At 49.2% G+C, this 12,933-nt stretch overlaps 1 protein-coding gene across 1 annotated transcript; it reads right to left on the reverse strand.

The window, feature by feature from the left end:
• Positions 1-1,020: 1,020 nt before the first annotated feature.
• LOC132224116 (melanoma-associated antigen 10-like) lies at positions 1,021-1,851 on the reverse strand. Its single transcript, XM_059679216.1, has one exon. It carries the CDS (start codon positions 1,849-1,851, stop codon positions 1,021-1,023), a length of 831 nt encoding a protein of 276 aa, XP_059535199.1.
• Positions 1,852-12,933: the final 11,082 nt, after the last annotated feature.

The raw sequence follows: 12,933 nt of genomic DNA on the forward strand, positions 1-12,933 counted from the left end.
TGTATTCGGATATGTTTTTGTTCATCCATTTATGTCGGTCATTATATTCCATATATGAGTGAAATCATGTGATATTTACCGTTCTCTGACTAGGTTATTTCGCTTAGTATAATGCTCTCCAATTCCATTCATGCTGTTGCAAGTACGCTGCGGTAAATATGAAGTCCACTCACAAGTGAGTGCTGGTCGCTGGAGGCCTACCGCCTCACCTGTTCTGTTACTTGTTTGTAGGATTAAGGAGACACCTAACCCCTTCCTTATATGACTTCAGCTCCTACACTATCATCCCGTGGGTGGATATGCCCTGCTTATGTTAGTGTGCCCACTACTAACACAGGGCCTTCCAGAGGACATAGGATCAGTGAATGTCTGGGGATTAAATGAACCACTGAGCAGGGGTCGTCTTTATTCAGATGAAATCCCCCCACTTTCTTGCCAGATTCAAGGATCCTTGGATAAGCTGTTTCATGGAAAGACAGATGAGAAGATGTAAGAAGCAAAAATTAACAACCTTTTGCTTTTATTTTTCTATTTCTTAACTCCATGGATTTTACTGCTGAGTTCTTACACATTTCCAAGGAAATTCTATTATAATGTCATGTTATCTAGATTGGGATCACAAACTAGGATGGGAAGGGTCCCAATTTTCGTTACACAGTAGCAAATCTCTTACTCTGGAGCTGGACATGTAGAAATATATATGTGATCAATGTCATTTACAAACTTACATGCTAAAAGTTTATGAAAACTTCTACGTAAAGGAACATTAGAAAATTTCCTTAAAAATTCACAAAATAATAAATCATAAATTTCTCAATCACAATAGGAGCCTAAACCTTTCCCTGGGCCTCACTACTGGTTTGTTCTGAAACAGAGTTGAAAATTGGACGCACTTTATGCCCAGCAAAAGAAGTTAATGCACATGGACCTGAAAAGTGCCTGGATGCAACTCAGGCTCAGGCATAGTGTTTCTCATTGCACTCAGGCTCTTCAGGCAGGGATGGGAGGAGATGGAAATCCCTATTTAACCGTGTGCATAAACTTGAGGGCTTCCACCGTGGTGGTCTCAGCGTGGGCCCTGGGGCCCCACAGGAACTCATAGCGTGCAGGATCACTATTGGGCACCTGGCGGTACACCAGGTACTGTTCCTGCACCCAAACTTTGGTGATGAGCTCCCTGGGCTCCCCATAGAGCCAATGTACCTTCCCATCATGCACCCCTAAATCATTCAGTACAGCCCAGATTTTCTCCTCAGTGGCACAATCACCCCCTGAGGCGATCACACACAGAAGTGTCACCAGGAGGCTTGTGTTGGGAAATCTGTGCTCATCGCTCACCATCCCATCATAGGTTAGCCCCAAGGCAGTGACCAGGACATAGGTGTGGGTACTGGGGTCTACTTCCCTCACAACAACACCAAAAACCAACTCAATGCACTCAACGGCCGCACTGAAGAGCTCAGGAAAGTGGTCCTGGTGCTCTTTGATGACACTACTCAGTATTTCTGCCTTTGTGGTTGGCTCCTTTGTACGATACTTCAGGAGCAGGAACTCCACCATTTCCATCATCTTCGAACGCAGTGATTTGTGGAGCAAGAAATCGGCATCATCTTCAGGGCCTCCCTCAGTGTTTGGACCCTCTTCATTTTGGATGCTGGAGCTCTCATCTTCAGATTGGCTGTATGGAAAGGCTTCCATGGCAGGAGGGGAGGGGCAGGCACGCTGAGGACTCTCGGGAGGACTTGGTGTCTCAGCAGCAGGCACCTCCTCTAGGTTGTCTATAAACAGGACTGAGGGGGAGGAGGAGAGAGACATGGCATCTTCCTCCTCCTCCACCCCCTCCTCCTGCATAGCCCAGAACAGCTCCCCCGCCACCAAGTCAGGGATCTCAATTGGATACGGAAAGTCTTCCTCAGGCTTCAACGGCTCACTCATATGATGACCAGGCATGATGACTCGTGCTCGAACAGTGACTGAGTGTGAGCAGAAGATGGGCGATGAGGAACCACGGGCCGGGGGAAGTGTGGGAATGTGAGAGGCATGAGCTGAGAAACACACCCTAGGCGGAACTGACAAAGGTGACTTCCAGGTCTCCCCTTTAGGGGTTTACATGGGACTCACAGGGCTCACTCCTGATCAGCCTGCCCACTAAGAACCTGAAGTAGGAAGTGACATGACTGTTCAGGGTATAGCAGGAACAGCACAGGGTTCTGTAGCTGACGGTGGGGTGTGGAGGTGTCAGGCAATGTGAGGACCCTCTGACATGGGTGGGGAGCCCAAGGGGACATATTCATGGTAGCCACCTCACCTTAATTCCTAGCACTTCCTGGCCTCCTGCTGTTCTGGGACCTGAGAATATGTAGAGTAGACCAAGGCCTTCACCTCCTCCAATCCGGGGCCTCTTCTGGAGGGAACAAAAGGGCACCTCAGCAAGCACACGGCAAGCACATTCCTGGGACCCCAAAGCTGACAGGAGGGGCGGCAGGACTCTGTGAGGTGCCCTCTGTTGTGGGTGGGAGGTTCCTCCGTGCACACGTAGGATACCCACCTTTCCCCTGCCAGGGCCTGGCCCATCACTGCCTTCTGTTGGCCTGAGGTCAAATGCTCAGAACAAGGCCACACACACCTGACACTTCAGTGAAGAAACTGAGCTGGCTCCTCATGTGAGGATCAAGAAGGGGTGACTGAAGACTTGGGTCCATCTATCCTAGGTTAAGGCTCTGATCATTTTTTACCATGACGCACTGCAGGGTTTCAGACCACTCTCTATGCTGACTGAGCCCAATCTACTTAGACTTAGGCCTCACCTACCTGAGGTCCAGGACTAGGAAGTGACTGAGGTAATCTAGGCATTATTCTGAGTTTCCCCAATGCTTTCAGAGGAGGCAGGGTAGGTCTGGCTTCCCATGTGCTCTGCTCCCCTTCAGTGCTCACCTTGATTCCTTGCAGGATCTGGGACTCCTCTCTCTGCTGACCAAATGTGGATCCTGGGGATGATACAACGTGTGGACTCACACCAAGGTCCTCACCTTCCTGAAAGGTCTGAGACAATAGTGAACAGGAGCTCCATCTGTCCCCACCCGTGCCCAGGTTCCCACACAACTGACACCAGGGCCTGGGCCCATCCGTTCTGGGTACAGAGCTCCCTTAGTCTGGCCTCAGGATACTTGCCTTTCTTCCTGGCCTGGCCTGGGTCTGAATCCAGCTGAACTGATTACACCCTGAATAACTGTCCTCAGTGAGAAAAGCTCAGGAGGAGCAGGCATGTGGAAAGGGAGAGCATGTCACACCCAGGTACCCCTGCCTGGGGAATCTGGATGCTGAGGACAGGACACTCCCTGATGCTGAGGGCTCTCTTCTTTTCTCAGGGAGCACATAGCTGCAGTTTCCCACAAGAAAGCATTCACACCTTTATGACCCTTCCACAACCTCAGCTCCTCTTTGCATGAACTGAAGCCATTCCCTCTGACCAAGGCCCTGTCTTTCCCGAGTGCCCTCAGACAAACCTGTGAAGGAACCAGCTCTGCAGACCCATGCCAGGCCTTTCCCAGGGCTGACAGCAGCACAGACTGGGTTCAGGGCACCCATTGTCTGGAGTGTGGTGTCCTCCTTCCTCCCCGAGCTACCCAGGTTTACTCAGAGAGTGCCTGGGACCTTTCCCTTCTGCTGAACTGAGAATGAGTACTGCAGGCCATGTCCACCATCTCTCTGTGACCTCCAAGGTGGACTTCAAGATACACCACATTAACTATCCTGCCGAGTGACCAAGTTGTGCCAGCAGAGCCTAAGCCAGCTGGTCCCTGTTTTTACTGGGGTGGGAGGTACCACCATCCTGCCTCAAGACCCACACTTTAATTTCCAGCATTGTCTGGCACACCTCCCATGTTGCCCTGAATCCAGCACCTTCAGGAAAATGCCCTCACCTCCCTTTGCCAGTCCTAAGGTAGAAGTCTGGAAGCAACCCAAATCCACAGGCCTACCATGAGGCTTGCAGGTGCTGCTGGCAAGAAGAGGGACACTGTGGACACTTATGGCCCTGGCCAAGCCTCAGGCATACATACTTCAAGGTGTGCTAGGGGGTTTCCTGAGTCCTAACTCGGGTCCTTACCTGGTATCCTGGCAGAGCCCTGCAGCCCTTCTTTGCCTACCTGGAGCCTGACCCCTCAGCACTCAGGGGGTGGAGTCCGCTTGTCTTCCTGCAGGATCCTCACCGTGACTCCTGGCTGGAGCTGGAACCTCCTCTCTGTCAACCTGAGAGGCCCAAGTCAGGAAGAGAGCATGTGGTCATGGACCAGGAACCTCCCAGGGCTCACAGTAGGGGTAATGTGGGGCATCTCTGTTGTGGGGTCCTGGGTCCCTCAGTCTTCCCTTTGCATGTTCACCTGGACTTGGGGCAAGAACCGGGTCCTCCCCTCTGCCACATATGTCATTTCCCTGAATTCCAAGGGCTGACATCAGGCCTGGGCTTCTCCGGTTCCTCTCTGCATGGTCACCCACCATAGGGCCTCCCAACACTTTGAGCAGGGCAGACTTCTGTGGACTCCCCTCCGGTTAGGGTTCCTGTTTTCCCTCAGTCCTCCCTGTGGTTCCTCACCTTGACTCTTCCCTCTGCCCACCTGAGATCCTGCTCCTTACACCGAACCCCAGAGCCTGTCAGACCCGGATGCAAACGTCAAGAAAAGCACCTTGACTCTAGGAAGTGCTTCCGCATTCCTTCTGTGGACCTGAGGGAGGCCCTATAGGTTTCATCAAGTTTCCAGTCTCCCTCAGACCTGAATGCTGTAATCAGGAGACACCCCATGGGGTCACCAGCCCTGTGGCCTTCCAAGGCCGAGAGCAAGGTAGGGTTTTGTGCAGCCTCTACATTGCCAGTCCTGGGTCCCCTCTGTCCTGACACAGGGTCCACACAGTTACCCTGGCAGGTCCTGGGTCCTTCCTCAGCCTCCCTGGGGTTGGTTTGTGTACGAAACCTCACAGTGTCACAGACCCTGATTTGAAGGCATTAAATGCCACTTGAGTCTGGGTAGTACTATTGCCCTCTTCTCTGTGGACCTGATTCCCTATCTGGCTTTTTTTATTTTTATTTTTTAATTTTTTAGTAATTCTTTATTATTGAAAGAACTAGAGGCTTGATGCACAAAATTTATGCAAGAGTAGGCCTTCCTTGCCCTGGATGTCGGCACCAGCTTCCCTCTGGCACCTGAGACCTGGGCTTCCTTCACAGCCCTGGCTTCCGGCCCTGGCTTCCTGAGGAAGGACGTCCAGAAGGGTGTCCCGTCTAATTAGCATATAATGCTTTTATTATTAGAGATTACAAATGACCCCCTCCACCCCACTCCTGTCCTCTTGCCCCGCCCTCACCACCCGAATGTCTGTGTCCATGGGCCATGCATATATGCACACAAGGTTCTTGGTTGATTACTTCCCACCCTCCCCACCTTCCCTCTGAGATTCCCCAATCTGTCCCATGCTTGCATGTGTCTGTATCTATTTGGTTCATGAGTTTACTTTGACATTCAATTCCACATATGAGTGTGATCATGTGATATTTATCTTCCTCTGACTGGCTTATTTCACTTAGCACGATACTCTCCAGGCCCCTCCATGCTGTCTCAAAGGGTAAGAGACCTTTCCCTTTATACAGCTGCATAGTATTCCATGGCATACATGTACCACGGCTTTTTCATCAGGTCATTGATGGGCACCTGGCTGTTTCCACATCTTAGCAATTGTAAATTGTGCTGCTATGAACATAGGGGTGCATACATTCTTTCTCATTGGTATTTCCGGTTTCTCAGGGAAATATTCCTAGAAGTGTGATTCCCTACACTTTTCACCAAGTCCTGAGTCTCACTCAGTCCTGGATACAGAGGTCAGGAAACTCGGCACTTGGTCTTTTACCAGGGAACATCCCAAGGCTGATAGCAGGGTAGGGTTTATGGGGTCCCCTGGTTGTGGGATTCAGGGTGCCCTCCATCCTCCTGTGGCTGTGTTCCTTACAGTGAGCCCCAGTGTATCGTATCTCAGACCTGCATGCAAAAGTTAGGACACACCTCACAGGGTCATCTAACATGGTGTCTCCCATGGCTCATAGCAGGGGAGGCCCTTCATGGGATCCCCTATATTGAGGGGTCCTGGGTCCCGTCTGTTCTCTCTCAGCGGACCTGTGGCTCTGCTCCTTACACCAAATGCAATGCGTGAGATCACCCCTCCCCCACCCCCAGGAGGCCTGCCCAATGGACACAGTTATGGGGTCCAGGGCCCACAATCTCCCTCAGGGTCCTCAACTTGACAGCAGCAGGATCTGGGGTCCCCCCTGTGCTGCCTGAAGCCCTGCTCCTTCTACCAAACCCTGCGTGTCTCACAGACCCAATGCAGAAATCACACAGCGCAATGCCTGAGCTCACCTCTCCCCCACCCCCAGGAGGCCTGCCGGGTGGACACTGTTTCCGGGTCCAGGCCCCCAGTCTCCCTCAGGGTCCCCACACTGACGCCGGGCAGGTCCCGGACCCCCTCTGCCGACCTGAGACGCTGCCGTGACACAGAGCCGCCCGAGGGCCTCAGAACTGGAGGACCCGGAAGTCAGGCCTCGCCGCTCGTGGTCCCCTGCGCCTTGGGGCTCCCGGGACTGACTGCTCTGGTCTAGAGTCACCTTGTCCCCCCCCCCACGGCCTCACCATGAGGCCTGCAGGTCCTGGGACCCTCCCTCTGTGAACCGGGAGGCTGGACCCCCACACGGAGGCCCTCACCCCGAGACCCCACAGGAGGCCTGTGGGCCTCACTCGCCAGGGCTCTCAGCAGGGGCTGAACTAGCTGCCGGGGACCTCCGTCTGGTCCTCACCCTGATTCCAGGCAGTGCCTGGGCCCTGCCGATGCCGACCTGTGGGGCTCCCCTCAGCGCCTGTCCTGCCGCCCCCCCCCCTTTCTCTGAGGAGGTAGGAGGGAGGGGCGGGGGGGGGGTTGGAAGTAGTTCCCATTAAAATGCCCCACCGAGGACCCTCAGTGCTGACAGGACGGCCTCCCTGGACCTGGGGCCTCCGTCGTCTGTCAGGGTCATACCTGGACTCTGTAGCACTGGCCTCCTGCCCTCTACGGACCGAAGCCGGCCTCCCAAAGATGGCGCTCAGCTCCCTCAGGTTTCTCAGGCGGAAGTCAGTGAGTCAGTGACATCACTTCTGGAAACCAATTGTGGGGTCACCCAGGCCTGCTGACATGTGCAGAGTTCTGCTCCTTTGTGCCCAACCCCCCTTCTGGTCCCTACCAGGGCTGGATGGCCTGGGCCCCCACCCTGTGCTGACCTGGGTCTGTGCCCCGCAGGCCAAGTGTCGGCCACCCCAGGTCCCGCTAGGAGGGACCCTGCCTTTCCTTCCCTTGATCTCAGAAAAGGGTCACTGGACTTCTGCACCTGTGGCTCTGCTCCTCACACCAAACCCCAGTCTCTCACACCTGATGCAGAAGTCACCCCACCCCGCCCTGAAGAACCCCGCCCACTGGTCCTCCCAGGACTGAGGATTCTGGGGTTCAGGGCCCCCAATCTCCCTCAGGGTCCTCAACTTGACAGCAGCAGGACCTGGGGTTACCTCTGTGCTGCCTGAAGCCCTGCTCCTTCTACCAAAGCCCCAGTGTCTCTCAGACCCAATACAGAAATCACAAAGCACAATGCGTCAGCTCACCCCTCCCCCACCCCAGGAGGCCTGCCCGATGGACACTGTTCCGGGGTCCAGGCCCCACAATCTCCCGGCAGGTCCCGGACTCTCTCTGCCGACCTGAGACGCTGCCTTGACACGGAGCCGCCCGAGGGTCTCAGAACTGGAGGACCCGGAAGTCAGGCCTCGCCGCTTGTGGTCCCCCCCCCCGGGCCCCCCCCCCCCCCCGCGCCTTGGGTCCCCCGGGACTGACTGCTCTGGGCCCAGAGTCACCTTGTCCCCACACGGCCTCACTATGAGGCCTGCAGGTCCTGGGACCCTCCCTCTGTGAACCGGGAGGCCGGACCCCCATACGGAGGCCTTCCCCGCCCCCCATACCCCAGGGGAGGCCTGTGGGCCTCACTCACCAGGGCTCCCGGCAGGGGCTGAACTAGCTCCCGGGGACCTCCGTCTGGTCCTCACCCTGATTCCCGGCAGAGCCTGGGCCCGCAGGTGCCGACCTGAGGTGGCTCCCCTCAGTGCCTGTCTGGTCTACCGACCCTAAGCCGGCCTCCCAAAGATGGCGCTCAGCTCCCGGAGGCTTCTCAGGCGGAAGTCAGTGAGTCAGTGACATCACTTCTGGAAACCAATTGTGGGGTCACCCAGGCCTGCTGACCCTCACCGGGGCGGAGTTCTGCTCTTTTGTGCCCAGCCCCCCCTTCTGGTCCCTACCTGGGCTGGATGGCCTGGGCCCCCACCCTGTGCTGACCTGGGTCTGTGCCCCTCAGGCCAAGTGTCAGCCTCCCCAGGTGCCTCTGGGTCCTAGAGTCCGGGAGGTGGGCGGGAGTGCGCAGCCGGACAGCCCTGCCTGAGGTACCCGGATGTCACAGGAGCACCAGCCTGGGTCCTGGGGTGGGCCCCACCAGACCGCCTGGCACTATGGAAACATTGTGTTCTACATGTTTCCTTGCATTATAGTCGCTGAGCTACAGCAGGGATTTGGAGCAGGCCTGTGGTTTCGGGGTTATCTGTCTACCTTTGCTTGTCATTGCAGGCTTTTTTCCTTTTTGATCCTCATTCATAGTAATTATTATATTTTGCACCTCTACCTAGTTTGTATACATTTTAGTTATGCATACATCTTTGCATATATGTATATGCATGTATAAATCTGGATATATAGTGTATGTGTACACATATAGTCTAAATGTTGATCAGGCGTGTTTATATATCTATAGGTACTCATACTATATATACATATATATATATTTATATTTATATTTATATTTATTTTTATTTTTATTTTTATTTTTATTTTTATTTTTATATTTTTATATATGCATGGATGTCTACGTCCTATGTATTTCCATATAATAGACAAGTTATTTTATGAAAGCTTACCTAATCTTACTTTGCATGATTTACTCGGATACTTGCTTTTCTACTCCTTCTCTATTCTTTATAATCTATTGAAACAATACTTTTTGAAAGGCCAGTCCTCAACCACTTCCCAGCTCCCCCACACAACCACCTCAACCACAAATGCCAGCTCACCAGTCTGGTCTCCCCAAGGGGCTTGCTCATATTAAGTTGTTTACATTTTATTGTTGAATAATCCCCCAGCCCTTGCCCTCCAATCTCTTCCTCAGATATTTTCTCTCCATTTATTTAGGGAGCAGAAGTCATCAGTCCAAGCATAATTGTTATTTGGGCAACACCTGGATAGTACTAAATTTGTAAAATTTTAAGCAGAATAAACATATTTGCAATATTGTGTTTCCCATGAATGAATATGGAAACTGCTCCATTAGTTTGGCGCTTTTTTTTTTAACCTGAATCTCTCAGTATTATTTTTAGTTGACTCTTTTTAAATTAGGATACTTCTTAGTTAAGTTTTGGCTTTTATAATTGTGGTCAACGAGATTTTTGTATTCCATGTTCTAATTAGTTATTGCTTTGTGTGGGAAGGTTTTGTTATTGCTATGGTGATCTTCCAAACAGTTTATGATGCATTTGAATAATCCAGGTCTCCATTTTTGAATTTTCTACCTAGATGATCCTATTATCAACAGATACTGTTTGTTTCTCTTCCATATTCATACCTCATATTTACTTTTATACCCACAGCCTGCATCTCTGACTTGTCCCTGCCTTTAACGGAAATGTTTTTAATGGTTCACACTTAAGCAGGTTGCTCTCAATTTTAGGAAATGGAAATTCCCTTTTGGCTGAGTTTGTTCAAAGTTATTTCCCTGAACTCATATTAAAGGTTTTTGATTGTTTGTCTTATTTTTCTTTTTTTGGGGGGGGGGGGGGGTTGGTGTGTTTTGTGTGTTTTGTTTGTGTGTGTGTGTGTGTGTGTGTGTGTGTGTGTGTGTGTGTTGCAAGGATCTCTCTCTGTAGCCATTGGCATGGAAAATTTTTTTTCTACTGTATTTTGTGCGCATAGACTTGCAATAGAATTTTTTATAACATTCAATCCTCATCTTATTTATTGGATATAGGCTGATAGGCTGCTTGTTCATATAATGCACTGTTGAGTTGAATATGCCATTAGAATGTACAGGCTATTTTATGCTATGTGAGTGAACTTGTTCCAAAAGCTCTGTTTGTGGGAATTCCTCAGGATTTTGAATAAAAGAAAGGTAGGCTGGGAGGATGAGTTGTACAATTGCCCATCTTTTCGTGTGCTTTGGAAAAGTCAGCATGAGAGTCTGATGAGTTCTCCCTGACCATTTGATAGGACTTCCCTTTGAACCTTTCTTTTTTCTGGAACATTTGAGGGTGGCCTCAGCTTTGAATCCAAGTTTCAGTTTGTGGCTTTATCAAAGTTTATTCATGAATTCACCTCTTGAAGGAAGACTTGGTTGGGAATTATGAATCAAACTGCTCTAATCATGCATCGTTTTGGTGTTTTTTATGGACCCCAAATTCACTTGATAAAGCTGACGACTGGGGTTTCTGAATCGAATGGCAAGTCCATGTTTGACTTTATAAGAATATGCCAAACTTTCTTCTAAAGTGGCTGTAACATTTTCTTCCCTATTAACAAGGAAGGAGAGTTCCTCATCCTCTCCCAAGTTTGGCACTTGCAGGTTTGGGGATTCTAGCCATTCTGATAGCTTTGCAGTTGAATATTTTCTGTAGTTTCCATTTGCATTTTCTTCATGAGAAACGATGCTGAGCATCCGTATGTGTGCTTTCAATTTTCTTTAGTGTGTGATCTATGGTATATATCCTGTTTGGTGAAGTGTCCTTAAATCAGTTATGTATTTGTATTGGTTTGTTTATTTCCATCAGGTAGTTAAAATTATGTATTTGGGACATGAGTCCCTCAGGAGATATGGGACTTAAAATATTTTCTCCCGGTCTGTGATTTGCCCAACTTGAGATAGTTTTCATCAGGTATCTCCTCTATAAAGTTACTATTGTTCCTCCCATTTAGAAGGAAGTCACTAGACACAAGAGACCCTTAAAGAGTGGGGTTCTGCCCTAACCGGTTTGGCTCAGTGGATAGAGCGTCAGCCTGTGGACTCAAGGGTCCCGGGTTCAATTCCATTCAAGGGCATGTACCTTGGTTGCGGGCACATCCCCAGTAGTGGGTGAGCAAGAGGCAGCTGATCGATGTTTCTCTCTCATTGATGTTTCTAACTCTCTATCCCTCTCCCTTCCCCTCTGTTAAAAATCAATAAAATACATTTAAAAATAAAAGAGTGGTGTAATGGTCCACCTCATTGGAGAGTGGGTATCTACTTGACTGGTTTAGAATGCACGTACTCCAAGGGAGATTTTTCTACTCTTACACATTTATGGATTTACTCAACCCTGATTTATCTCAGTAGGATATTTGCTTTTTGCTTTGTATGACAATCAATACTACTTTATTTTTTTGTTCAACTTTTTTCTTTTTTGGCCATTTGAAGTTCTTTCCATTGGTTCTTATGTCCCCTTGACCTACTTCCTGTATTGTATTTTTTAGCACCGCTTCACTTTCGGCCACTACAAGAGGTTGTAGGCTGTCTTGTCTGTTCCCTGCTCGTCATAGCATAAGCCATCTCCCCATGGATTTCTGCTGCTTTCTATTACAGAACGGTACTAGAAACCTAGATGTGGGCACTTGGTGGGCTCATGATTCCTGGAGCGTTTTTGTTCTAGCTGTCTCAGTTGAAAGTGAAAGTAAACATAAGTGTGTTTATTAGCCTATGTATATACATATATCTATAAATATATATGTCACTATAGGTATCTGTGTTAAGCTTAACACAAATTCATACTGATGTCTCCAGCTCTAACCCATTATTACCGCAAGGGACCTCTGGTCTGCTCCCTTGGATTATCTCTAACTCTTTACTCTATCAGTGAGAATTCTGGCTCCCAACATCCACAATCCTTATAATTCCTTGGCCACCTCCAGGATATATGTATCGTGGTTTCAGACTGAAAACTAATACCCCTGCGGGAAATACATCTACATTTATGATTCATATATGCTTCTACTCATTAAGGAGTGACAGACAGAATTAAGGGACATGAAAAATGCAATGTATAACCTAATTTGGTTTCATTACGAACATAGAAATATGTGAGAGAATTGCAGCCATCTGACTGTGAAAGGAATACTAGAAGATACACTGTATTGTTGGTTTGTCTGGATGATAAAAAATTATGTTTTAAAGTCCTTATGTTTTCAGAGTTTTCACCCTCAGGTATATAGGAGTGAGCTGACTTGGTATCTGAGATTTGGTTCAAAGAGCTTCAGCAAGAAATTTAAAAAGGAAGGAAGGAAGGAAGGAAGGAAGGAAGGAAGGAAGGAAGGAAGGAAGGAAGGAAGGAAGGAAGGAAGGAAGGAAGGAAGGGAGAAAGGAACAAAGGGAGAAAAGAAGGAATGGAGTGGGTAAGCAAGGAAGAGGAAAAAGAAAAGGAGGAAGCGAAATAAGAAAAAATGAATGAAGCACATAAGGCACCACATCAATGCTCCTGGGTGATAGGAAAACTGGAGTTTTATTGTTTTCTTTAGTGTTGAGTATGTTTGACAGTTGCGCCATATCATGAAATAGAGTAATTAATTACACATGTAAATGGGCAATGATAAGGAGGTTATTTAGGTCCTAAGATGGAGCCAATCATCAGAGTTTAGGGACATTCTGGTGGCTCCTTCTGTCTGTTCCAATATGGTTTGTCCCTGTGGCCTGGCTTATTTTTAATAAGGAAAACCCTTTTAAAATCTTATCAGAGAAACACATGGAAATGCTTTTCATCTAGAAGGCATCAAATGCATGCAGGCTGAACTGTATTTGCACCAAAAAGG

This window comes from Myotis daubentonii, chromosome X, assembly GCF_963259705.1.
Source record: "Myotis daubentonii chromosome X, mMyoDau2.1, whole genome shotgun sequence".
In the NCBI taxonomy this organism is placed as follows: domain Eukaryota; kingdom Metazoa; phylum Chordata; class Mammalia; order Chiroptera; family Vespertilionidae; genus Myotis; species Myotis daubentonii.

What these genes read in the sequence shown, in the direction of transcription:
- LOC132224116 (XM_059679216.1), bottom strand. Translation starts at nt 1,851, where the DNA reads ATGCAGGAGGAGGGGGTGGAGGAGGAGGAAGATGCCATGTCTCTCTCC.